At 41.5% G+C, this 26,215-nt stretch overlaps 2 protein-coding genes across 4 annotated transcripts in view; both read left to right on the forward strand.

The window, feature by feature from the left end:
- The first annotated feature begins 11,794 nt into the window (after nucleotides 1-11,794).
- slc35g2b (solute carrier family 35 member G2b) lies at nucleotides 11,795-15,222 on the forward strand. Its single transcript, XM_034572807.1, has 2 exons — nucleotides 11,795-12,219; nucleotides 13,690-15,222. Exon 2 carries the CDS (start codon nucleotides 13,717-13,719, stop codon nucleotides 14,965-14,967), a length of 1,251 nt encoding a protein of 416 aa, XP_034428698.1. The 5' UTR covers nucleotides 11,795-12,219; nucleotides 13,690-13,716; the 3' UTR covers nucleotides 14,968-15,222.
- Nucleotides 15,223-17,890: 2,668 nt separating this feature from the next.
- nck1b (NCK adaptor protein 1b) overlaps nucleotides 17,891-26,215 on the forward strand; it is a 28,317-nt gene continuing 19,992 nt past the window's right edge. The window contains exon 1 of one of the 3 annotated variants that reach the window (XM_034572221.1): nucleotides 17,891-18,226. The gene's annotated coding sequence lies outside the window, so the exon portion shown is untranslated. Of the gene's footprint in view, nucleotides 18,227-23,300; nucleotides 23,365-25,285; nucleotides 25,371-26,215 lie in introns of those variants that run through there. The other 2 variants (XM_034572222.1, XM_034572224.1) reach the window with 2 other exon arrangements.

Raw genomic sequence — 26,215 nt, forward strand, 5'->3', positions numbered from 1 at the left:
ATAAAGTTACAATGATAATATTGATAAGATATTCCCATAATCTGAGGTAATGGGTTTAGCCAGGGATGTCCACATACTTTTGTCCATATTGTAATGTAAAAGTTCCGATGTCAAATCTGTTCCCATAGGTTATTTATACAACTTTTGATTGTATAGAACATTTTCTTTTCTGTATAGTGTTGCAACAAAATGCATTATACTAACAAGTGATTCTTCAATGGGTAAATAGTCTTCAAAATAAATTACCCTGAACACCACATCAAACACACAGTAAAAATGCTCCTTATAAATGACATAACACTGACAGTCACTGTGGTGATCGATCCACAATCTCTCCTCTTTCGATTCCTCAGATCAAGCAGCACAGTCTCTGCCTTCCTGCAGCCTCTGGGTCTGTGATTCCATGACACGGGTGCTGCTTACCTGACCCCCCCCCCCCCGCTCATCTACGTCACACTTCAACATGACTCATGCCTCATTCTGTCGCGACCGTCTATCAGTTCTCCCTCTGCCATGCTCCTCTTCTTGCTCCCGTCCTCACCCTCCCTCCCTTTTCTTTTCTCTCGCCCTGTCCCTGTCTCTCTCACAAACACACATGTAAACACACACACACACACACACACACACACACACACACACACACACACACACACACACACACACACACACACACACTCTCTCTCTCTCCTTCCTTTCCCCTTTTCATTATATTTCTTTGATAAAAGCCAAACTGGAAACTAGGCCAGAAGAGAAAATTATAGAAAATAGTCGACTGAAGAGAAAATGTGACAACAGAGGTGCTCGTTGGTGAAAGCAAAACACAGCAGCATGACCTGATTACACATCCACTCTGCGTCTCGGCTGTTCAGCATGAAGCACGACTTATTCTCTCCTGAGCTTCAGTTTTTGTTATTCTGCGGAGTCCTAGAAATAGCATTTCAAATTTCAGGCTCCTCTGTGCTCTGCCAGCCTGTCCTGTTGACAGCTGCCTGGCCACATAAATAGGCTATTCCAGGCCAGACACATAGAGAGGGGGGGGAAAGAGACAGAAAAACAGGATGATAACAATTGGTAGGAAGCAGATCTGTCTTCATTTACCATGTTCTCAGGTCGCCCGGTGGTTCTAAAAGGAGGTGTGCAAGGAATGAGAGCAGGCACTGCTTCAGAACACCTCTTCAGTAAAGCCCACCACGTCTTTGAGTTGTGAGTGAGGAGAATTGTCTCTGCCAAGGAAGAATCCTCTATAATGAGGCCATTTTGGATGAAGCGTTGTATAAATCAACAGATCCTCTCACAAACAGTAGACACAGTAACTTCAGAAACCATCTTTCTTCCTGGGGTTTTCCTTCTGGCTATGTGAGAAAGTCCTGAAACTGCTTTTTTCTATATGCATCGGTGCATATTTAATAATCACTTTCCCAGTGGTAGCGGCGTCAGGCGGGTAGTTCTCCAGGCAGGATGCTCAGAGAGTATAGTGTTTATCCAGTGGCAGCTTTTATCGGAGCGAGTGAGTAGGAACTAATCTACATTTTCAGGACCACAAACTATCCTGTGGTGAGGAGAGCAGAGCCTGTAAGCAAGCGTTAAAAAAAACTGGAGGAAGTAGCAACTAATAGGGATTTATTTGAAAAGCATATTTGATTAGAGATGCAGGGAAAAAGCTGAGGTTAGCTCCGATAAACAATCCATCTGGGGCCAGAGCATCCTGAGGCTCAAAGCAACTCCAAACTGGCTGAGTCTGGAGAAACGCCCCAAACCAAGGGACACATCAGACATAAAACATTAGGACTGTTCAACCAGCACTGCTCCTAATCACCACATGCACCGAATCTCAGTCAGGTTCAACTGTTCAATATTCATTTTCTATCTGTGCAATTTCAATATCTTATGAGTGCAATCCTATAATATTCTGTCTACATTGTATGAATTATTTATATTTTCTCACATTTCCCATTGTTTATTATGCGTGTTTCCTTATTTATAACTTTTAAAGATGTTTCTATTTTTGATATCCCCTTTGCTGCTGCTCCACGGCAAATTTCATCTATCATATAGTTTCATATCGTTTTGTTTCATATCGTATCTAATGCTGTTTTATTAAAAGTCAGATGTCAAAACTTTTCAGTTTCCCACCTGTAAGTGCTCCAGGTGTATGATGACAAATGTATATGAAAAACTTGGAGGACCTGTCAGCAGTGCAGCCCCCTTGCATTAAAACAAACTATATAACCATATATGCTATAATATTGATGTCATATTTGCTCATCAATTTACATACACAATAGGTTTTATTATATGATAGTATACATTATTATAATTGAATATGGACAAACCTTTTTTTACATTGCCTTTTAGTTGATGGATAACCAAAATGATTTATGCCACCATTATTGTGTGATGTCGAGCAACTGCTTCTCTTTTGGTTACGTTTATTTCTTTGATTGAAACACAGCATCTTTATGCCCAGGTTCCCCTTTACGTCAACGTCAATCACACTTTATTCAGCCTCCGTGAAATAAAGAACAGATTTTGGTTGGTTGCCTTTCACCAACGTGGGCGCCACCATGTGCCGTAAAATGCTGCTACTATTGTTGTGTGACGTCAGGCAACAGCTTCTCCATGAAGTCAGTAGATGGATTTGTAGGAGTAGGAACCTCAAACTCAAACCTTGAGTGATGTTCCATCGTAACTTATCTAGTAAGGGGTCAAACACTCTCCACTTGGAATGTTGGAATCCTATTATTATTAAACTCCTGATATAGATATTAACAGTAAAAAAGAGGCTGATTCGTCTGTGTAAAGCTCAGGAGTCACGTTGACTCTTGTGGGCTGATATTTCCTGGTATTTTGGTTGTGCACCTCCTCCGGATGTGGCCTAATCTTATCAGTCGTTTTCTAAAAAAGGCAATTTTCTATTTTGGTCATTTAACTCCCCCCCCCCCCCCCCCCCCCCCCCTGTATTGTGTCCATCCTCCCTCTATGTGATATCACCCATCTCCTCATGGTCCATCTGTTCAGGCGAAGGAGGTGTATGACGTCGCTGTGTGCCAGCGCTGACCGGCTCCATCTGGTAACAAGGCAGTAAAGATAATAGCCACAGAGAGAGGCAGACAGTCAATAATGGCCATAGCTCGTTCTGCGGGTCGATAAGGTTTCCTGCAACATCTCAGAGGCTGAGGTGCAGGAGCAGTGACAAACTATGGTGGTGGCCCTTCAGTGACTGGTGGTAAGCCTGGGGGGGGGGGGGGTGGAGAAATGCATTACCGGAGAACTCCAGTGTCCATTTATTCAGACTCGTTGTACAGATGATGATAAAATCCTTCCTGTGACACACCTCTATTTCAAAGTGCAGTTTCAAATTCCCACGGCAACCAGCAGGAAATCAATTAGACATGAGGAAGATGTTGAAACTCACCTATTTTTAGTCTCTTTAAATTTATGCTCTTCCAAGAGTCTTGTACTGAAACTTTATCAAACTGAATTTGTCTTGTGCTGTAGTGCATGAAGCCTCTGGTATTATCTACCAACGTTTACTCAGTATGATTTATGTCCTTCCTTTCATGACATTATCCTCTGATTGAAATGCATCGGTGCACAGTGTTATTATAAATTGTTTTCCGTTTGACCCACTGATGACATTTATGGCTGCATGTCATTACACCACGTTGTGATATTAACATGCCCGACGAAACCGATGTCACGATGCAAACACTGTCCGTTCTGTCTCTATTATCTCAAATCCTTTACCTCCTCTTCTCATTCTCATTATCTGATTCTCGTCAACCTTTACAGCACAGATGCAAAATTAGCTCAGCAACGGGTGCAATGTCATGGCAACTGTGTTTGCAGTGATAAAATGTAACGGGGCGACCCGACTGCTCAAATTAATATTCTGTGTTATCTAGCAACAGTAAGTGTTTGAAGAAAATGTTCCCTTCAGCCTCAAATCAAACCGAAATGCTGCGACTCGCGGCCTGATGTAGTGATGGAGCACGATGATGAGCTTTTCAAGGAGGATCTCTGGCTGTGGCATGGAAAAATCAGGCAGTGCTGATGGATGTAGTTAGGGGTAATAAGGTAATGTCATACTGCAGCTCTCTCAATTGTATCTTGAAAGACAAATTGCCTGTGAAATTGAAGCTAATAGAGTTTTTGGATTGACACGGTTAAAAAACAGGTCTATATTTCATTGGCTTATCATTTAAATCAAGCCACATGCTAGAAAACAAAACCATGTTCCAACAACATGTTTCATTGATAAGCCAGGCCTGGATTTTCTCTCCTCATAAAACCTCTTGTCTTTAAAGTCTGAGCTACATCATCATATATTCTCATTTTATGGGAGTCTGTGGCAACATCAATGAGAGAGAAGCACAGACTCTGTTTCACTTGGGTTCATCTGTAATCCCCCCAATAAATCACCATTGGCTCAGGCCGTCCACACTCCCACTTCTCTATCTTCAGACAACACTGTTGGGATGCAGAAAGTGATTAATTCTCGATCAAATAATGGATGGTGCTCATCTGATAACCTTGCACTGTAATTGCTGGTGTGTATCGCGGTGCTATCAGAGCGGTGACGGCGCCAGTTTGGGAAAGGAGTCGTCACATGTCGCGACCTCCCCTCTGCTCTCTACTGCCCGAGCAGGACCCACATCAGGCATTGTGATGAATGCATCTGATACCTGGTCAGCTAGTTGTGTAGCACACTACTGACTCCACGAAGGACTTTCAAGGACGGATTTATTCGCAGGTGCAGCAGTCCATCTGATTTCCATTCGCTGTTGTTTGAGATTGATTTTATTCAGGCTCTCTGCGGTGGAGCTGCTCGCCTCAGTGGACTCCCTCTGAGACAGCTGAGGTGTAAAACAGAGCAGTCAATTGATCCATCTTGCTCTTTCATAGCTTTGTACAAGGACTGTAGTGTAGTGATACTGCTGTTGTATTTCTGATACCAAATAAAGAAACAAACAGTGTACACCTCTGCTCAGGCCCAACAGTCCCCCTAATAAATTCAATCAAGCTGCACCACATTGCACACACGCATATCAATCCCATGAATATGGCAGATCCATGAATGATTCCCTGGGGGATTGGTCAAAATGCCTCTTTGTCCAGATCGGTGCCAACATTTATGGGATCTTTGTTTGCTCGTGTCCCATCTTTCCACCAAGATTTAGCAAAAAAATCTGTATGAATACTTACTGTGTCAGAGGTGGAACACAGATTCATGCTCGGAAGCATAAACTGAATTTTGTATCAAATAAATTTACAATGAGAAATTCACCCCTTTATGAATAAAACACAACCAGCCCCCAGGGTCATGAAGAAGTTATGTCCCTTGTCTCTATGTGACCTGCATTACTGACTTGTTACATCTGAACAAAAGGTTTTTAATAGTTACATACGCTAGTGAGGTGCTAAATGTCAATGCTAAAGAAATATAGTGTTTAAGAATAATCTGCAGGCTGTCGACATTGTGTCTCCATCCAGACAGAAACGGTTCAGTTAAAACCACTTCCTGAAATGCCTGTGACTAAAGAACTGGCTGCTGTCTGGTCTGGTGTACAACGTGTTCCCATCAAATGTGTTCGCATATGCATCATTTTCTCTGTGTGTCAAATGAATGTGTGTGTGCAGCTCTTTAACAGAATAACATTTGCAATCAGAAGGAGAACCGGGACCAAATGGACAGAGTGTTAATCATATGTAAAGGATCTGATATGTTAATAGTGTAATCAGGCTGATACTGAGAATTATTCTCTTAACTGTTTAATTTGCCAATGAATTTCTTGATTAGTCACTTGGTTTAAAGTGTAAGAAAAATACACAGCAGCATTAATTTCCAGCAGAAAAGGGATTTGCTAACAACAACGCTCGTTGCTGGTGGGATGGATGGATTGTCCATATCTTTGAAAGCAAGGAAATGCTGACAATGCATTTTTTGTGATTTGTCTTATCTTGTGATTTGTCGTGTTTTGCGTTTGCTGTTGTGTTTTCTTATTGGCTGTTGTGTTTTGTGATTTGTTGGTGTATTTTCTTATTTGCTGTTGTCTTCTTATTTCTTGTTATGATATATGCTTTGGTCATATTTGTGATTGGTTGTGGTGTTTTGTGATTTGTCATGTTTTGTGATTTGTTTTTGTGATAGGGGATGTTCTCTAATTAGTTGTTGTCTTTTGTAATTTATCGTTGTGTTTCTTGTTTGCTGTCGTGTTTTGCTGTTGCGTTTTGTGATTTGTTGTGTTTTTCAATTTGCACTTGTGTTTTCTTATTTGCACTCATATTTTGTGATCAGTCGTCGTGTTGTGTGATTGTGCACTTCAGGGCCGCCATACTGGAGACAAAAATATGCTGTAAATCTTTATGATTCCTCATAAACCTTTAGGATCTCACAGTGTACATGTTTCTGCTGGCATCTGATTCCTTCTCCCTTCTTAAGCCAACTGCTGACGTCGCTGTCATCAATACCACCATTGATGTAGATGCATCTAGTTTGAGCTGCAGGTGTGATTTACGCCATCACACTTCAGCCTCTGCAGCACCTACTGTAATAAAAAACACTATGATCGGTGTTGTGATTGTTCTGCGTTTCTGCAGCGACTCCAGCCTGCCGTGCTCTCTCACACAGTGAGGGTGAGATTTATTCAGGCACAGTTTGGTTCATTTTGCGCCTCATAATTTCACTGGAGCATCCTCTGCTCTCTCCATAACAGCATGACGAATGCATCTCGACTTTGAAACGTGCTTTTGGAGGCCGCTGCACTGTGCTGACAGCAAAACACGCTGTTGTTTTAATACTGGCTGCAATCTTTACATCTATCTCGCTTCAAACCGCGCCAGAGAACAGAGAGAGCTTTCAGTAAAACAACATCGGTGGGAGCGTAATGATCCATTAAGACATTTGCATCATTTTAAATCTAGTAAATTGAGCAAGACATTTGTTTGTGAATAGGGATCAGAGGAGATGTAACATTTAAACGGGCCGACACATGCGAAAAGAAAAGGGCATTCTCGTGAGACGCAGTCAAACTCATCACATTTATAATAAAACAGAACACAGACGCTCACACTCACAAAAGCTGCTGTATCCGGCCTTTTGGGCTGGTCTGTGTCAGAAATCCAAAAGGGGTTGAGGCACAGGGCTAATGGAAACCAGAAATGGCCGTGGCTTAATCACAGACTGACGCAAGGTTAAACCACCCGGGGCAAAACTGGGTGTTCCAGATGGTCTTTCTCATGCTATTTTAAGATAAAGTAGAAAACGAAATCCAAGTTTTCTTCTACAGTGTATACGCAGGGAAACATTTTCTCTTAGATGGAGTAGCTTTTCTCCTGAAACCCTAAAAAAAGACATTCCAGTATAAGAAGGTAGAGATAACAGCTCATCCTGTAGAACGAAAAGATGCAGTACCCATGGTTACTCGGTCATATGCTTGACTTGACTATGTCTATTCATGTTGAAACCTGAAGACGTCCCATCCTCTCCTTCTCTCAAATGATGCTTTTCCGGCTGTAGAGTCGGATTTGTGAAGCTCACTCACGACAACAACACATCACAGCTCTCTGTCGTTTCCAAACCTCCCCATCTCACCTCGAAATGTCACCGAGCCTGACATCTCGAATCGTTCAGATCTCTAGTAAAGGTGTTGACGGCAAAGGCAAGGTGTTACAGCTTCTCAAAGGGTCGCACATCAGGTTCATTTCTACATAGCAATACATATCTCAGGCCTGCATGTCAAAGTATTTCCCCTTATTTGCTTCACCCGGGTGCAATGGACTGGATCCATATAATCTAACATGTACATCGTATGACTTAAAACCACTAGCAGGTATAGAAGCAATTCCCAGCATGCCAGTAAAGTCATTTCTACAGCTTTCCACAGAATGTAAAATGTGTAATAAGGCTGACTGATGGACAATGTGTGAACAGCAATTGAGTTTGTTGAAAGCATCCCCCCCCCCCCCCCCCCCCCCCCCACCCCCCCCCCCCCCCACCCCCACCCCCGGGCTGCTGTTGGGACCCTTCTCGTCTTGAAAAATGAATCCTGTCAAGCATCCAGGTGAGTGATGGGCAATCTATTAATATCAGTTTCATTCATTAAAAGGATGAGGGGGGGCCTTTCTTTCCTAAATTTCATGTTCAGATGTGTGAGCATGATAATTAAATTAAATCATAAGAACATCTTTTGACATGTCAATATGAATTAAATGTACTTTGATCACTCAAAAGCTTATTGATTTGGCAGAGCAATGATTGATTTACACCATGTGCTAGCTCATCATTGTCTTCTCATATTCAAATGAATGAGACATAAGGTTAATTAACTCTTAACTCTGTTGTGCATATCCTGTATTATCTTATCTATAATTCAAAATGTTCATAACTAATGTGTTTGACCAGGTACATATTTACATCTTGCTGACATGATGGATGGAATCAATGATGTTCCCTCCTGTTTGCTTTTTTTAGTCGGTGATGAAGATGATAACAAAAGAAGACGGGAGGTTTATGTTTGGGAACCCTCGTCTCCTCATTCATTATTAAACACCCTTGTTATAGAACAAACTTAAGCGTTGGCTCATTCATGATTCATGGGTGTATGCGGCACTATTTGATTTTGGGTTCAGCAACAACACAGAAAACAAAGTGCCGGAAGCTTGCCAGTGGGGATGAGCTATTCTCAGAGCATTAGTTGCAGGTAGCTGGAGAAAGTTTGGCTTGGCCTCGACAGCCTTCAGCTTTTCATGAATGATCGTTGAATCATTCACAGACCCCCTGTAAGATGTGATGCATACCCCCTAAATAAATCCTAAACATTTCTTATTAAATTCATAAATATTACATGTTAAATTATGCTTACAAATTGTGGTTTTGCTGGTCAAAAGGTTATGCTCGGTCATATTCACTGTGGTATTCTCAGCCCTTAGAGAGATCGAACCAAGAGCCCTGTCCATTCTCTCACCACCCATGTACAAATTGCCTATTAAAGCCACCATCTTCCATTTATTTGACTTTATTTGCTCTGTCAAGGACAAGCCTGGTCGCACCTTCTTTTCTCCAAGTCCGTAAATTGCTCTCTAAGCCTGTCAGCCAATCTGCCGAAATCAGGAGAGGTAGTTTGTAGTTGTCCAATTCTTATTCCAGGTGCTGCATATTTAAATAATTCGATATATAACTGCTTAATCAATGTCAGGTAGCCTGAGCCCCAGACGAGAGATAAATGGGCCATTGTGACTAGGGACCAGACAAATAATGAAAAAAAGAAAGGTGATCAATAAAAAACGCAGCTCAAGGCTCTCGTACTTTATCCGATATGATCTTAAAAAGCCGGCCGGGGCTACACAGAATTCAGTTTTCAGTAGAAACTCAAGAAAAAGAGATCGAAGCGTGTAAGCTAATGGGCAAAGAGCCAGGTAAGGAATTATAGCTCAGCCATCACTGAATCTAATATAAATCACAGTCATTTCCACTATACTCCAAGATCAGACAATATGTGGTATGTGTACAAATATTGTTTTCTGTCTACTTTCTATACGAGCTGACCATGCAACACAATCAATATGCTTTTATCTTAAGATTAGCATTTGCCAGTGGAGCCTCGGCTTAAGCTGCCCGACAAGAAGTGAGTGTAGTCAGGACTGTGGAACCCTTAATGTGTTTCCATGTCCCCGGAGATGTTTAATAGAGCGGATTCGTTCCCTTGTTAAGTGAGAGAATAAAAAATCTCCCACATTTCGCCTCCTTCACCTCCTCTTCTGCAGTTATTTCTTCAATCATCAGAGCACTCCATGAATTTCTTATGGAGCCATTATGCACATTTTTTTCAATGTGGTTCAATGAGCTGTGAAGCAGTTTGGAGTTTATGTTTTTTTTCTTATTATTCTGTTTCCCTCTCTTGACTTATTCCTGGAGCACAGAGAGTGGATCCTCACACTACGGCTTCATACCAACCCCAAGTCACATTTGGTGGAAAACAGAAGTGTATCACATTATAACCTTAAACATTAACATCAACATTATAATTTGATAACTGATATAGTTAAAGCATAAAACCTTTTATGTTAAAACATAAAATTTGCTTTTCATGACAAAAAGTGTAATGTTTGATCAATAAATTATCACATTACAACAATAACATGATACTAATTGTTTTCTTTCTTTTTCCTGCATGGCAGCAATGTGCTTCTGTAGTTCCCCAAAAATTGTATCTAACAATTATACAGATTTTACTGTTACTGGGAAATTCACATAGTCATGCACATTAAATAAGAAGACCATTCTCAGGTTTTTCCGTTAAAAATGAAATAACAGTCAGAAGCTCATCTTACCATAAAGATTCTTCAAGCTTCTCTCTGTTTATAATATCTGCATATGTTATATGATATGTAATGTCAGTTAATGACCTGTATAGATGATGCTAGTAGCTGTTAAATCCTGCCTTCATTCTTTATGCTAAGCTAAAGCTAACCGCCCTCTGGCTGTAGCTTCGTATTTAACGGACAGACGTGAGCGTGGTATCGATTTTAACCATCTCACTTTCAGCAAAGAAATTCAACAGCTTTTAGTGATATGGGCCGACGGCCAGTGTCGATGTGCTGTAAACAGAAAACAAACGTGATTTCTGCAGTGGAATTTATCGGCTATGTCTATTACCTGCTCTACCCAGGCCCCCACCCCCCCCCCTCGCCTGCACGATCCAGACATTTTCCAATTGTTGTGATCGTGACATTTTCAGGATTTCCCAATTTAATTTCCCAAAATGTCAAAGTATTCAAATAGAGCATGAGATGTAGTAGTATGACAATTCCATGCAGATAATTAAATGCCAATATTCCAAACTAAAGAGCCATTACCTCTTTACTTTCTGTAAAGTTGACCTGCTGACTGTGCAATTTGTTCGTACGATAATGAAATACTAATACGCTCCTATAATTCTTCCAGACCTAATTGCTCAATTATACCTCTTAAAGTTCAGCCTCCCTGCTGTCAGATTTATGTTGAACGGCGGATTGTAAATGTTGACACTGTGTTAATTGCCACAGGATTACAAATCACCTATTTGCCAATTAAAATCACAGTAATGTCACAGAGGCAGAGACAGTGTGATCTATATTACAGACGTTCCTGTTGCATTGCCAGGGGGGTAAACTTAACAATCTAATTTTAGTGCTTTCAACTCCCACCCCATCTTGAAATAGCTATAAATTTATTTAATTTATGCCTGCCTTCCGTCAACCTGCAGTCAGCATACAGACGCACACACACACACACACACACCCCTTTGCTTGTGTTCAGCAGCCATTGATGAATTAGCCTTCCTTTGTGCACAATAGATCAATATATGAAAGTGATTTAAAGATGGACGGATGAATTTATTGTTCTCCGGAAAGAGAGGAAGATGTAGTGAAACGAGGAGGACAGAGAACAACCCTCATGAGAGTCGTGTTGGTGCAATGAGAGGATTCCACAGAGGATTATGGGAATTCCAATTACCTCAAGCTGGTACACCAAGTAAATGAGCAAGTCCGCTCATTATCTATTAGTGTGCCTGGGCTGATCACATACAGTGCAGCCGTGCTAATAAATCAGAAATGTACCATAATGACGCTGTATATGTTTACAACCTACAAAGTATAATTAAACAAATGCATGTTTTAAATTGACAAAAATGGCAGAACATGATTGCAATCTTCCTCTTCCTCTCATGCAGCATAATTATTTCAGACTGGGAAATCAAATCTTCCTCTTGAAGTGCATGGGTTGTGATTGTATGATGATGATGATGAGGATGATGAGGATGATGAAGGCGACAACCCGACGCACATCCATTTTCCCCTTCTGAGAGATGACGAAGTATGAGTCTAGGTGGGAAGCAGTCCTGATGAGGAGGAGGAGGAGGAGCAGGAGGAGAAACCACTGGCTGTGACAGTGACAGTTGCTACTCTCCCCGGCTTCTTCTTCCTCATCATCATCTTCATCAGCAGCAGCAGCAGCTTCAGCCTCATGAGCTGCTGAAGCAGGAGCAGGAGCAGGAGCAGGAGCAGCGCCCGTCGACAGCTTGGAGGAGAAATTACGCATCTTTCAGGAGTCGCTCCACTCGAGGGGGGGAGATGGAGAGATTGCAGTTGACCAAACGTAGGGATCAAGAACTAGATCTTTGTTTATGACACGAACCCGAGTTCATGCATCAACAGGGACTATTTAAAGAAGAAACGGTAAGACGTTTATTCACATTGTGGCTGATTGATTTAGCTGCATTCAGTTATTACTACAATGCAAACGCCTTATTTGGGTCATTTTTATACCCTCAACTAAACTATTGGCTTCATTCTTTATTTTCAGTCTCCGTGCATCCTTGAAAATAATAATTTCATCTGCAAAAAAAATGTGTATCTGGATCTTTTTTGAAAGGCTCAACGCTTCTTCTTTCTCTATCGTACACATGCGATTTTTTTATTGGCGTTTTTCTTTCATACTCACATTAACGACGTTTATTGTGAATAATTAAGTTAAAATAATAATGTGCCCAAAACGAGGAATAACCGCGATCATGAGGAGAGAGGGCGAGAGAGCGTCTCTCTCTGCCCCCTTGTGGTTTTGATTTATGCTTTGTCCAATGGGATTGACATAATGAATGTGACCATGGGAGAAAAATATATTTGTAATACTAAACATACTATTATTTACATGGATTGGTTTTCATTTTTAGTTTATTGGAATTAATTTAGTTTGAAGGTTGTGCGATAGCGTATTTAAACCAAATCCCATTAAAAATCGAAGCGTCAGAAATATCACGTGGCTGAAGGAACCATTAAAAACGATTCAATACATTTAACCCTTTCACGCAGGATTTTTTTTTGTTGCTATTTGATGGTGTGCAACTCCATTCATCTCATGAGTGGCCCACATTCGTGTATCATCCCCTCTGTGGTTTTTCCTGTTATGTAATTTCATCCCCATCACACTGCATCAGCCTCACAATGTTTGCTGCTTTGCTTATATGAGCTTGTAGAGTATATATACGTGTGTGCAGGGCAGAGATACATACAAATGTATTTTAAAATAACTTATCAAATACCCTAATTGTAAGTTTATCAAAATAAAACACACACAATACAGCAGCCACACTGTGGATCAAAATAAACTGTATTCTAAAAATACAAAAAAATACTTTTCCAAGGGAGCATATATCCCTTCAGCTAATGAGGGAGGCCATAAATCTGACATGCAACCAGTCAACACATAGTTCAAATAGTCTGACCTACAGTACCTGTTTGGTAATGGAGGGCCTACCTTGCACCGGCAACACTGACGACAATGATTGTCAAACGAGTCATTCATATGCAGACAAGTGATCTGCACCTTGATCCATAGCAACTAGTTTATAATTAATTAATTAATCAATCATTCAATTGCCCACGCAGTCTTGTTCAGTAGCACAGAGTTATTTGAGAATCACGAAACACGAAACAGCCTCCACTTTTACACACTTTTGACAGCATGTGTATATGTTTGTGTGTGTGTGTGTGTGCATATGAGGGTGGACATTAAGAAACCAAAAGATCTATTATGCAAAAAATATCAGTTTTGTCCAAATTTTAAAACTAAATCAGACCATAGGGTAAGAATGTATTTATTTTGTTTTGTTACGATTACACTTTAATGATTTTGATTTCATTTTTCAGACTTCACCTTCTGAACCCTGAAGAAACATGGATGTACCAGCATCTTCGCTCCAGTACGGATCCAAAAAGAGGGTTAAGATTCACCCAAACACAGTGACAGTGAAATATGCCACTCACTTTCCTCAGCCTGGCGATGAAGGGTACGATGATGCACCCTCTTTTGAGGAATTTGGTGCCTTCGCAGAGGCTAACGTGGACAAGAGACTTGTCTCAGACAGCAAAGGTGGCAGGACTTTCTTTGGGACCATGGAGACCCCACCTAAGCCGCCAAGTGTTCAAAGAGACAAGGGGGTCGGGGGTCAGCTGGCGAGCTTCGGCGAGGCGAATGTGTTGGCCTCCAGGGTGACCTGGATGGCCTTATTTGGGGCCGCCGTGGCTCACGGTTGTGTGGCACTGATTACTCGTTTAGCAGCCGACCGCTCTAAAGTGCCCTCCCTCGAGCTGCTCTTCATCCGCTCTGTGATCCAAGTGCTGTCCATCCTGGTGGTCTTCTACTACCACGAGGCCCCCTTTGGCCCTAAGGGCTACCGCCTGCGTCTCTTCTTCTACGGCATCTGCAACGTTATCTCCATCACCTGCGCCTACACCTCTTTTGCCATAGTACCCCCGAGTAATGGCACCCTCATGTGGCGTGCCTCTACCACAGTCTTCAGTGCAGTACTGGCCTTCCTGCTCCTGGATGAGAGGCTGGGCTACACAGATGTGGTCACGGTGGTAGGCAGCGTGTTTGGTCTGTGTCTGGTCATGGTGCCAAACGTAGCGGACGAGGAGAAGTCCAGGTTGACCTTTTGGAAGGAGGCCTTTGGCTATACAATGACAGTGGTGGCCGGTTTGACAGCTGCCCTCTCCATGATCGTCTACAGAGCCATTAAGGAGCGCGTGAGCATGTGGACTGCACTCTTTACCTTCGGCTGGACAGGCACAGTGTGGGGCGCCTCCACCATGTTTATCATGCAGGAGCCCATCATTCCTCTCGATGGGGAGACCTGGGGCTATTTAATTGGGATCTGTATCTGCTCTACCGTGGCGTTCTTGGGAGTATACTATGCCCTAAACAGGTTTCATCCAGCCTTAGTCAGCACCGTGCAGCACCTCGAGATCGTGGTTGCCATGTTCCTCCAGCTCATTGTCCTGAGGATGATCCCGTCCGTCTACGACGTCATCGGAGGCCTGGTCATCATGGTCAGCGTGTTCACCCTGACAGGAGTGAAGCTGTACAGGGTGAGCAGGGCCGTTCGGCAGGATTATCAAGAGATCCTGGACTCGCCCATCAAATGAGTTTCAATATGTCAAGTCTGTTTGTTTACAATGTTGCTTGGTTGTGCAATTTAAAGAATGTCTGGGTCTTGATTCTGATGATTTTGTATTGTTGTGTTGTTGGAAGAGTACCAGTTGTGTAACTAATGTCTTAATATTTGTGTGTGAAATAAAAGACAAATGTAATGTGGTGACTATTTCCCCCTGATGATACTGATTTTGATGTCAAATTGTGTCACAGACCAAAATGTCAGCAAAAAAAAGAGGAATCAGTTACATTTTTTTCTTGCGCCAATATTTGAAATCATATGAAATCTGGTCTTGTGAGTGGCAGTGTGTGAACATTGTTTGATTGACATACACCTTTTACAATCATGACATCAAGGAGGTGTGTTGCATCCCTCTGTTGTCACGCTGCCACACTTGTCACACTGTGTAAATGTCAGCCCAGAACTCATTCATACTACGTACAAGGATTGAAAGAATAAAAATAAATACCACCCACTTTTTATAAAACATCTGGTATTGATTTTGTTTCCCTCAATCTGTTGCTTGCCTCCGTGTCCTGGGACAGAGGCCTGAGATTGTTCTCACTACAGATTATATATAGATTTACGAGTGGATTTCTCAAGACTATTTGTGCAGAGGAAAACAAGTAATCTATCCTTAATTTCTCTCAATACTTTGTGCACAAAATGCACCTTTTTTCAGTGTTTTTCTCGCTGCCTCTTGCGTATGTCGTGACCCAAGCAGCTGGTTGATACTTAACACCAGTGATTACTTCCCTGCCCGCTGCCTCTGTTTGCTTTCAGAAGCATTTCAAGCTAATGGCCAGAGGCATGTGCGCTGTATTGAATTAAAGTCTCCTTTAACAACATGAGACCATGTGCTCTTTCTGTAGCGGACAACTCAGCGGCTCACCAGCAACATTTCCTTTTCTCTGTGGTCGGTGCAGTCCGTGTCTGCAGCTTCCCTGAGGCAAACCAACAGTGATGGTATGAAATAAGAACAAAATAATGATGCAGAGGGGATGGAGGAGGACATGTTGCATGTTCAGAAGTGACACAACATGTATGTTGCACCAACAGCCCAGCAGGTGGCATTCACAAACCACTTGCTCTGAGGGCTGGAGATGGAACAAATAAGCTAACGCCTTATTACATTAAATTATGGAGGTAATAAGTGGTGTATCTAGTGATGAATAATATAACAAATTTTAAATAACACACATCATCCAAACCCCTTTCATTTAGTAAGCAGACGCAGACATATTTGACCAATAAGCTGATAGCACACAGTGTATTCACATTGACCGTTTAATATATTTACACATAAAGAGGAAGTAATTACGCTTGTGGTTTTAACCACACTCATAACAAGATATGCTTCTGCATTCAAATATTCTTTTGGAGTGAAATAAAATGGTGAGTAAACTATGAGCTCCTATCATTAAGACCCACAGGGGATAAACCATAAACCAATAATAATGTGAAACTAAATATATTCTGTCTGTTAATCATGTTTTTCTTTTAAAACACCAGGGCCAATCGCCAAAGTTTATTTTTAAAACTATAAAGGTAAATGAACTGAGATAAAGTAGGTGTACCCTCCACTACACGTGTTGCATTATATAATATTGTGAGAGGGTTTTGGGTGCAGAGAGCAGAATATGATGTAGAGTCCCATCTGTTTGAGCAGGAAACAGACTGCATCCTGCAGAGAGCTGCACAACCTTCCAAATTACTCTGCATCTCTCATTCTCTTCACCACAGACATGTTTATTAGATTGAGCATTGTTTCCCAGGAGGGGCCAGAATGGAATCTGATGATCACTTATTGTGTGTGTGTTTTACATCGTGCAGATGACAGGGCATTTTCACAAAATGTTCGTAAACACCAAGATAACTAGATAACTTTTCATTTATTCTAGATATTCCCCTGTTCATCATTTGAGTCCATACGCTCTTTACGACAGAGTGGTGCTTTATAGCGTATATGCTTGTCTACAGGTTCATAGTTATCACCTTTTTCCTTACATTTATTTACCATTAACAATACAAAGTTATTTAATCGATACAGCATGAGGCCTGTGCTCACTCAGTCCCACATTTTCCCACTCAGTGTGCAACTTTATTTCAGACAGATGATTCTGAGACAAATTAAAGGTTCAGTGTGTAAGATTTAGGTGAAAGGGATCTATCTGCAGAAACTGAATATAAAATTATCCTAGTGATGTTTTCACGACTGTGTTTCATCTAAATTGTACAAATTGTTGTTTTCTTTACCCTAGAATGGGCCCTTTATATTTAAATACTTTATATTTACACCAGGAGCGGGTTCTCCCTACGGAGGAGACCATGTCTTTTTACTGTAGCCCAGACTGGACAAACTAAACATCGTTTGAGTCTTTATGACATCTGAAGGCTTCTCTTTCATGTTTGGATGGGGAGGTTGAGGTGAGGGGTATTCAGCTGCAACATGCAACTTCACCACAAAATTCTACACACCGAACGTTTGAGGTGAGATAAGATATTGAAATGTACTTGTCACATCAGCAGATACAAAACGAGGCCAACCTGAGAGCAAGTGAAGGTATGAAATAGAATAAAACAGCAATAAAATAAAAATATGTAAGAAATATATTATTATAAAATACATTAATATAAAAAACAGTAAATTAATTTATTGTAGTTTTCAGTTTACGAACACGCATATGTTTTATCAGGCTTTTGATTGTCCATAGTTGTTATTTTATTGAATTTTTAGCATGTGTTTTATTCCTGTGCTGCAGCTCTGCAGGTTCTGAAATGTGCTTTATTGATTAACTCCTCTAAACAATAAGAAATCTCTCTTCCTCCTCTCTCACACTCAGTTGCAATCTTGACTCTTCACAGCATGAAACATCAGCAGCTGCAGTGCGATCGACTGACAGCGCCGCCGTCCAATCAGAGGGGAGTCCTGTCCGCCGCGGCCAATCGAGACGCGGGCGGGCGGGAGCTGTGGTCGGAACAGCTTGTGTAGCCGCTGCTGCTAGCTAGCTAGTTAGCCTAGCTGCGCCGCGGAGCAGTGACATGCTGTGGCACAGAAATGCTATTCCACCGGGGCACCGCGTCGCATCGAGCTAGGCTAGCGTGTCGGGATGGAAAATTAACCGTCTGCTGAGCCAAGACTCCACAGACCACTCGGGTGTTTGCGGGACGCCTTCACACGTTGAATATTTCCCCCGGGGGAGGAAGACGAGGTGGCGGCCACCAGCACCACCAGGACCCGGAGCTAGCAGGTAAGGCGATGTGTGACTGAATGTGAGCTGCCACCGAAGCTACCCACCGTCCCCCCTCCCCAACCGCAGCTACAGGCTAGCTCCTGCTAACCTCCAATTCACCCGTTAACGTTAGGGCTCCAGGGGCTAGCGGCTAACTGTGAACCCAGACATAAACCCGTCTGTGCCAACATGGCCAACCACGTACTGCTCCCCCGGCCGGCTAACGGTTAGTGACCCGACATGTTTGTAACCGTGGAAAGCGAGGGGTTTCCCCCCCCCCCCCTGCCGCCGCCGCTTCAGGGCAGGTTCCCGGCGGCTAAGTTAGGTAGCCTGACACGCTGTCAAGTCAGAAGGTGGAAGGGGGAAAAAAAGGAAGCTCCAATTAAAAACTGCTGCATAGCCTTTTAAAAATGTGGCTCCGCTCCACGTCGAGCTGTGCACCACGTTAACGCGTTTTCTATCCCCGGGGGTGGAAAAGGGAGAGGACGCCTCAGTGCTTGACAAACACTGTCTTCTGTTTGACTGCAGCCACAATGTATTTACTGATGGTTCTTAATTCAACCAAAGCCCCGGGTAAGTGGTGGGTGTTGCTGCACTGATTGAATCCAGTTTGGCCTCAGTCATGATGTAGTCATGCCCCTCCATATTAACTTGTGATTTCTTATGGTGTCAAAGAAACGGAAAATGGTGATTGTATTCAGTCCATCACGTCTGGCCTGCTCACTAATATGACCTTAAGTTGATGCACAGGCAGTAAGGATCATTTTCATCATTGGTTTACCTAGTTATTGCAATGATACAATCAATTTAGTCTGTAAAATGTTAATGGAAACTATCCAGCCACCTTGAAATTAGGGTGATGGATGGATTTCTGGATTATCCGTAGGGGTAATTTGAAAATCAAATCAAATATACTTTATTGTCCCCCATGGGGCAATTTTTCTTGGGCCAAAGTGCTACAGCAGCTGCTTAACAGTACACTGTGCAACAAACAACCAAAAACAGTCAACAAGGACATACCGTGTAAGACCCAGAATAATAATGCAGAATAAAAGTGAGTTGAATATTGGATCTGTCCTAAAAACATTTAAAAAGATAAAACGCTAAAAGGGTGTAATGCATAAAAGATGAAAAACTAAAAAGAACTAGAAACCAGAGTTTAATATGTGCCGGAGAAAGTGCAACGGTTATTCAGATGAATGAGAGCTTGGTCTCACACGTATAGGCTCTGTAACTTCTACCTGAAGGTAACCGGTCAAATTCAGAGACCAGAGCCAGATCCTGTGCCTTACAGAATAGAGAATAAACATGTCTTCAGATGTCTCATCTTTTCTGGCCAGCAGCTCTGTTTACAGTGATATTTAACACAAATAATTTCAACACTGACAAATTGGCAGTAGATTGTTGGTTTGGTTTATTTTTTTTTACTTGACAAATGGTTTTGTTCCAAACACTGTGTGTGTGTGTGTGTGTGTGTATATATATATATATATATATATATATATATATATATATATATATATATATATATATATATATATATATATATATATATATATATATACATACATATCAGTCAGCTAATAGTTTCAGCTCCGACTGAGGTAGAGAAACTAACAACTGTAAGCTAGCAGGACCATATGTATATACTTTTATTTCACAGTCAATTCGTAACATTAACTTGTGATTTCCTGTACTTGTTGTAAACAACCACAAATGGCGCCTGTATCTTATGTCTATGTCTTCACACTTATGCAGTGGCTTTAGTCGTCAACATCAGTGTTCACATTACGGAGAATAAATATGTCTTCTGATGTCTTATTTTTCCTGACTAACAGCTCCAGAGCCATGTTTATGGTGATATAAAACAAAAGAAAAATTTCTGCTTAGAAGTAGAGAAACCAATTTATACCACCTCAATCTAGGGAAAGCAGTAGGCAAATTAATTTACTGTGCAAGTGACAAAATTTCTGTTTTTCTTGGACAGGTTTGTGATATTTCGCACCCTCTGTTTATCTCCTAATATTGTTACTACCATACACAACCAAAGCCTGAGTAAATGTCATGCTCTAGCATCACAATGGGTGTTAAATCTGTATACCTGTTTGCCAGCTCTTGCGGGTTTATGTTTGTGTAACCTCGTACAAAGCTTGAAAGTTGTCAGATGTCTATGATTTGAGTGTTATATCTCCCAGCTCTTAAATTAAAATGGGTGGTTAGTTAGATCTGAATGATTTTAAGAGGTGTAGCATGTGTGTGTCTTTCCAAAGGGGGGTCTTTTGCAGCTGCTGAAAAGTACAGTTTCTGTAATTATTGTCACACTGACAGACCTCTTCACAGTCTCTCATTAAGGCTTCAGGGAGGTGAAGAGGGGGAGAGAGACATTTGGTTCGCTGTAGCTCTCCTCTCAGTGGGAGTCGGAGAGAGGGTAGCCACAGTTTGAAGGGAGGGAAATGGTGGAAACCTGCTTTCCAGCATGATTTCCTTGGAGGCTAATGATAGTTCACATTCAGGATTGCTAACTCTCGCCCCTGTAGCCCTATTTACTTGTTATCTGTGTCCTATTCCTAGCTCCTGTTGACTTGGATTCCCTCTTATAGCAACCTATCTGGATGTTTCGACAGTGTAATCTCATGAATATGCAGTGATGAGCCCCTTTTCGTAGAAGACAGTGCCTGGCTAAGGCTACCAGTGGCCTCCAGCAGCCAAATCTGTCCCCGCAGCCTAGAGGAAAATACCAACTGTGCATTTTCGTGATGGCCAAAAACTAATATGGCTGAAAATGCTCCTAGCCAAATGACAACCACGGGAATCTAGTCAGCTTTAGGCTTCTATTGTATTTGAGAAACAGGGGGAATTTGCTTCTGCAATCATGTCTCTTCTCTCGTTATCTCCCTCATCTCAATTATTACTCAAGTTCTTTTCCATTTCCTCATTTTCTGTCATGATTTTGTTTTCTGTTTCTGTCTTACACATATGCATTTGACTGCCCATGCATGTAGACATATTTGAACAGTCACTGACAAAGGTACTTTTTTATATGTTGGCTCAGGTCACCTGTTGGAAAAGGAACTTGTTATCAAGGTGCAAATAGCAGGAGCAACAAGTGGCAGAAAAAAGAATAAGCACTCCTTTTTTTTAGTGTTCTACTATAAATGCATGTAAAACCATAGTCAGTGATACAAAGTATGATGATATTCCTCCCACTTGTGTAAGTCTTATGATCTACAACATTTCTCATGCGGCGTGAGAGATTTTACTTCCTCAGAAGTGTTCTTCTTTATTAGCTCATTATGATTCAGGGTTTTTGTTTTTCGTTCTGTGGTTTTAGCAGAAATAAAAATGAGGATGCGTGCGCTTTTAACCACATCTGTCACTGTGATGACAGAAGTCGTCGTGTATCCATGGGCCAAAAAAAGCAATATTTTCAAAATATGTTCTTAGAAATGTGGATGAAAGATGACTTGTGAAGAACAGTCACACTGTGATTCACTGAAGCTATATTTAGTCGGCCCACCTTCTAGATATTCAGTGTGAATTTTTTTAACCAACAGTAGGTATAGCCTACTTCAGTCCACCACATTGTTGGCTGCAGTGAAACTGTACTTTAGGATCTGAAATCACATAATATGAAATTGGGGGTCTATAGGTGGTTTTTAACCCTGAGGCTTCGCTCGTTCTTTTGATCTGACCACTTTCTCTCACTGTCTGATCCCTGCCTGTTTTCTCTTGATACTTTTTAATGGAAACTGTATGACAAGTAATCCTATAATGAAACATCTAAGCCAATCTTTGAGTCTGTGGTCCCGTCATCGGTGTTATTGGTCACATTTGAAGAACCATTAAAACTTACAAAACGTTTAAATGGTGGCTTCATATGAATAGAGCCTGACCGACTAATCACCGAGCATCAGCGGATGTGTGCCTCTCACAAAACCTATCAACCTATCAAAGCATTTGTTTTGGTGATATGCACCAATATACATAAGATGTGTATTTATGTTCACATTTTACATAAAATGAACTGTTTGTTTAGCAACGGTATTTTGATTGAAAGTTATTCTTAATAAATTTAAACTGTTAAATTGTCGAGCTTCAATTACATTTCTTTGGCGTAATGGTTTGATAATGACATCTTAGGAATCAGTGCGAATATGGCTGATAGCAGTCATGTTTGTAATTGGACTCTGCAACTGATCAAATTCCTCTATCCCCATCACATCGCTGTGACAGGTTTTGTCCTTTGCAGTGGACATGCATGTCATCTGCCAGTGTCATGTTGGACTCTATCACTTGGGGGTGCCAAAGTTGAAATGTTCTACCGGTGCACTTGAAGGCTTCAAGTAAAATTCTACGAGAAAATCAAGAGCGTTCCTCCCAGTGTTTTAAAATGTGTATGATGTGTAACACAGGCCGCACAGAGGTGAGAGTTTGTCTAAGAAATGTTGTCTTTCTTTTCGCTGATTTGCACTCACTCAAGATTTTTGTGGCATCACGGTGCAATCTGGAATGCCTCCTGCACTCGAAATGCTCATAGACAAGTCCAAACACGTGGCTCTCTCAGACTAATGTCCCAAGTGGCTTGTTCAGTCCTATTGTGACAGCACCCTTGGGCTCATATTTGCCAGGATGTACAAATTCTAAGATGGTGTATCCATTTCATTGCTCTGGCACTGGCTGTCTGGAATTATTATCTCACGGTTTACAAATGATCTGATATTTTGACTGCAACAGTAACTCATTCCAGAAGAGTGCAGCTGCAAGGAGGTACACAGCTACCAGGGCATTGTGTGCTATCATCTGTTTTACTGACTTCTTAATGCAGCTAATATTTGTTAAGTTGCCTGACAACACACAGGACCAAACCACACAACCAGCTCTATCATACTGTAGTACTGGATGTTAGGAACGCTTCTGCTTTGTAAACTTGCATTAGTCATTGTGAAAACCCCTGAACTTCGCAGACTTTGTGAGGTAACATGGTTTATTTTTGCTGTCACTGTTGATCCCGTATTGCTTGGATGTGGCCATCAGACCTGAAACTGTAAGCAAATAGGCCATCAAGGACAACAACTGACAGCAGGGTGTGGGTACGGATGTGTAGGCTCTACTGATGTCGGTGTGGTCTGAGGAAATGGATTCCTTCTTTCACAGAGGTATTGTGTTCTTGTTGGTATCTGTTTACAGAGAAGATGTACAGCCTCCTGCGATTAATAGGTGCTAATTGGTTTGTTGTGTTTGGCTTATGTAAGTAATACATCAATACATTGTAGGCTCTTTACATGCAATTTGGTTATGTAATGTGCTGTCATATATGATTAGGAGGTGATGATCCCCTTTCATGTTGAGTGAGTCTCACAATTCCAAATGTTTGCCTCTACACCATTACTTTATATAATATTGAATATTGTACTGCTAATGTATAGTGAATGATGGGCGTCTGTGTTGGCATGTTACTCTGCTTATTACAGAATATTAGACTGTGCATCAATCAACGGACAGAATACTGCAAAAGAGCCAGAATTTTCTGTATAAAAACTAAAAAGGTGACATAAAATAAAATTACCCATCTTATATTATTAAATATCTATGGATACATAATTTGTATTATACAAAACTTTAACATACCCATGATTAACACACTATAGCAGATTATAAAAACAAGTGAATAACCAACGATTAAAACACCACATCTTATTAAAAACACCTAAATAACCCATGATTAAAATGCCTCAGTAATATGAAACAATACAATGCAGCAATCAGATACAATACAAAGCCACAAATGCACGACTTTGGTTTGCTTTTTATCAACTACCAACTTATTTCTACAGAGGAAAAAAACAACCTTCAGATGACTAAATTAGACATTTGTTAGTCGCAGATATTTTTTGCTAAAATTGTGTTGTTAGCCGCTTCATACTGTGTGGCATCTCTTTCACAAAAAACAGCAACTGAGTTCATCAGTGTCGTCTCTCTCTCTCTCTCTCTCTCTCTCTCTCTCTCTCTCTGTCTCTGTCTCTGTCTCTCTCTCTCTCTCTCTCTCTCTCTGTGGGCCTGACAGTAACATTCAGCTCCAGGCCTGTGAAATGTGAGAATATGCAGCCATAATGAGTTGGGAGGTGAAAATGGGGAAGTGGAAACCCTTTTCAGTTACGTTTGTTTATTTGCTTTATCTGTATAGTGGACAGTTTCATGATTATTTATATTGAGTCATGAATATCCTCTGATATGTTTGGGTGCTCAACCTTTCAGGCCATCCCGCAGATTTGTGAACTGAAGTTGATTACACTTAGCTCTCAAAGAGGTATTAGGTTATGCACATTTTTCTAGATTAGATCCCCCCCGAGCTTCATAAATAATACTTTTGTCTTTTTAGAATAAGTTATCTGTACTGTTAGTCAGAGTGGCTTGACTCGAGACTCTGAAATGAGTGTTTAAATTGCTCTGCAACGTATTTCAAACTGACATTTGTGTACGCTTCTCACAAAGAGGGAACCGTTTGATGTGAAGTTGTCCTAAAAGGAGGCTTGAAACTTTTGGTGTTGGTTGTTGCTATGAGAGAAAATCTCTGGCAATTCTCAAAGGACATGAGCCATGGTCTATTTTAGGCCATTCCCAACTACTGAGGGTGATCCCGAGGGGTGGATAACCAACTGCTTTCACACAGTCATGAGCCTATATGTACAGCCCAAACAGCAGAGGCCCCTCTGTCCTTAATTAGGTTTTAATATGATTCTAGGAAAAGTCTGTATTCCTCCTGCAATGCCATTGTTTAAGTTTACACTAATCCTAGACATGACTTCGTGCCTCTTAAATTTGATGCATTACATGTATCAATGCAAAGAAAAGATAAGTTATCTGGACTCAGGGGTCAAGCCTGCACTCCGTCAGATTGCATCACTTTCCCATCATCCGGTCACCTTTGTGTCCACATTTCCTGTCTCACAGCTGGCCTGCCAAGTCTCCCATGACCCTTTGCTGCTATGCTGCTGTTTTGTTTTGAGAGAATCTAGGACAGCTGGGGTGAGATGCAGTCTCATGGTTTTTAGTTACCGTGGTTCGATGTGGAGAGAAAAAAAAGAGCACAAGCGCGTATTCATCGGTCGGTCGCCGTCCGGCACTGTCCGTTCGGCGGAGCAGTCCTGCCCGAGGCTGAAATGTACGTTTTGGTGTAAGCTGGAGGAAGTGCAGCCGAGCCAGAGGGGCTGAGCGAGCAGCGAGCATACAGAGCACATTCCAGAAGGCAGCAGAGCCCTGTGATTTTAGCAGGCTGTCACAGGGATTAGGTTACTCTGTCTGCCTCTGTGAGCTCATGCTGTTGCTGTCTCAGTGCCTCAGCAATCCTGCTGAGCAGCGATACATTATTTGCTCTCGATGTGAAGAGACACGTTTGTTTAGATTATACAGTATCCAGTTGTTGTGATTTAATTCCTAACAACATCTCATGTCAGTCTGGTCAATAAAATCAGGGCCATTAACAAGCATCTTCACTGACCATAATACTAAATACAAAAAAAATACTATTCCAAATCCTTCCTTCTCATGCAAATCTCTAGTATAGTGTCCCTGTATTATGTATTACCAGATAGACCACCAGGTGTGCTCTTAGACTAGGTCTTCCGCACGTGTGTGTTTTATTTTTTTTCTCCTGCAGATACACAAGGGATTGTGGCAGCAGCTGTACACTGCAGGATGTGGTGAACTCATGTCACTGTTGTTTCATAGTAACGTTAAAACTCGCAAAGTTGCACTGATGCATCTCTGTTAAACCACTGATGCGCAGTTGTTGTGGTTTCGATAGTGTTGCAGCGTTGCTTCTGTAAAATTTATGAACTAGTGGAATTGTATTAGCTGAAATCTAACTATCACTGACCAGTTTAGAAAACAGTCGCAGATAAGGATGAGTGGTCGTCTGCTGATGAGAAACATTTGTGATCGGTGTTGACACTCTTGAGAACACGAGTGGGTTACTGATTGTAACACTGGTTGACCTGTCACTGGCCC

Source organism: Hippoglossus hippoglossus, chromosome 20 (genome assembly GCF_009819705.1).
Source record: "Hippoglossus hippoglossus isolate fHipHip1 chromosome 20, fHipHip1.pri, whole genome shotgun sequence".
Lineage (NCBI taxonomy): Eukaryota > Metazoa > Chordata > Actinopteri > Pleuronectiformes > Pleuronectidae > Hippoglossus > Hippoglossus hippoglossus.

Coding starts and splice junctions, on each gene's coding strand:
- slc35g2b (XM_034572807.1), top strand. CDS start 13,717: ATGGATGTACCAGCATCTTCGCTCCAGTACGGATCCAAAAAGAGGGTT.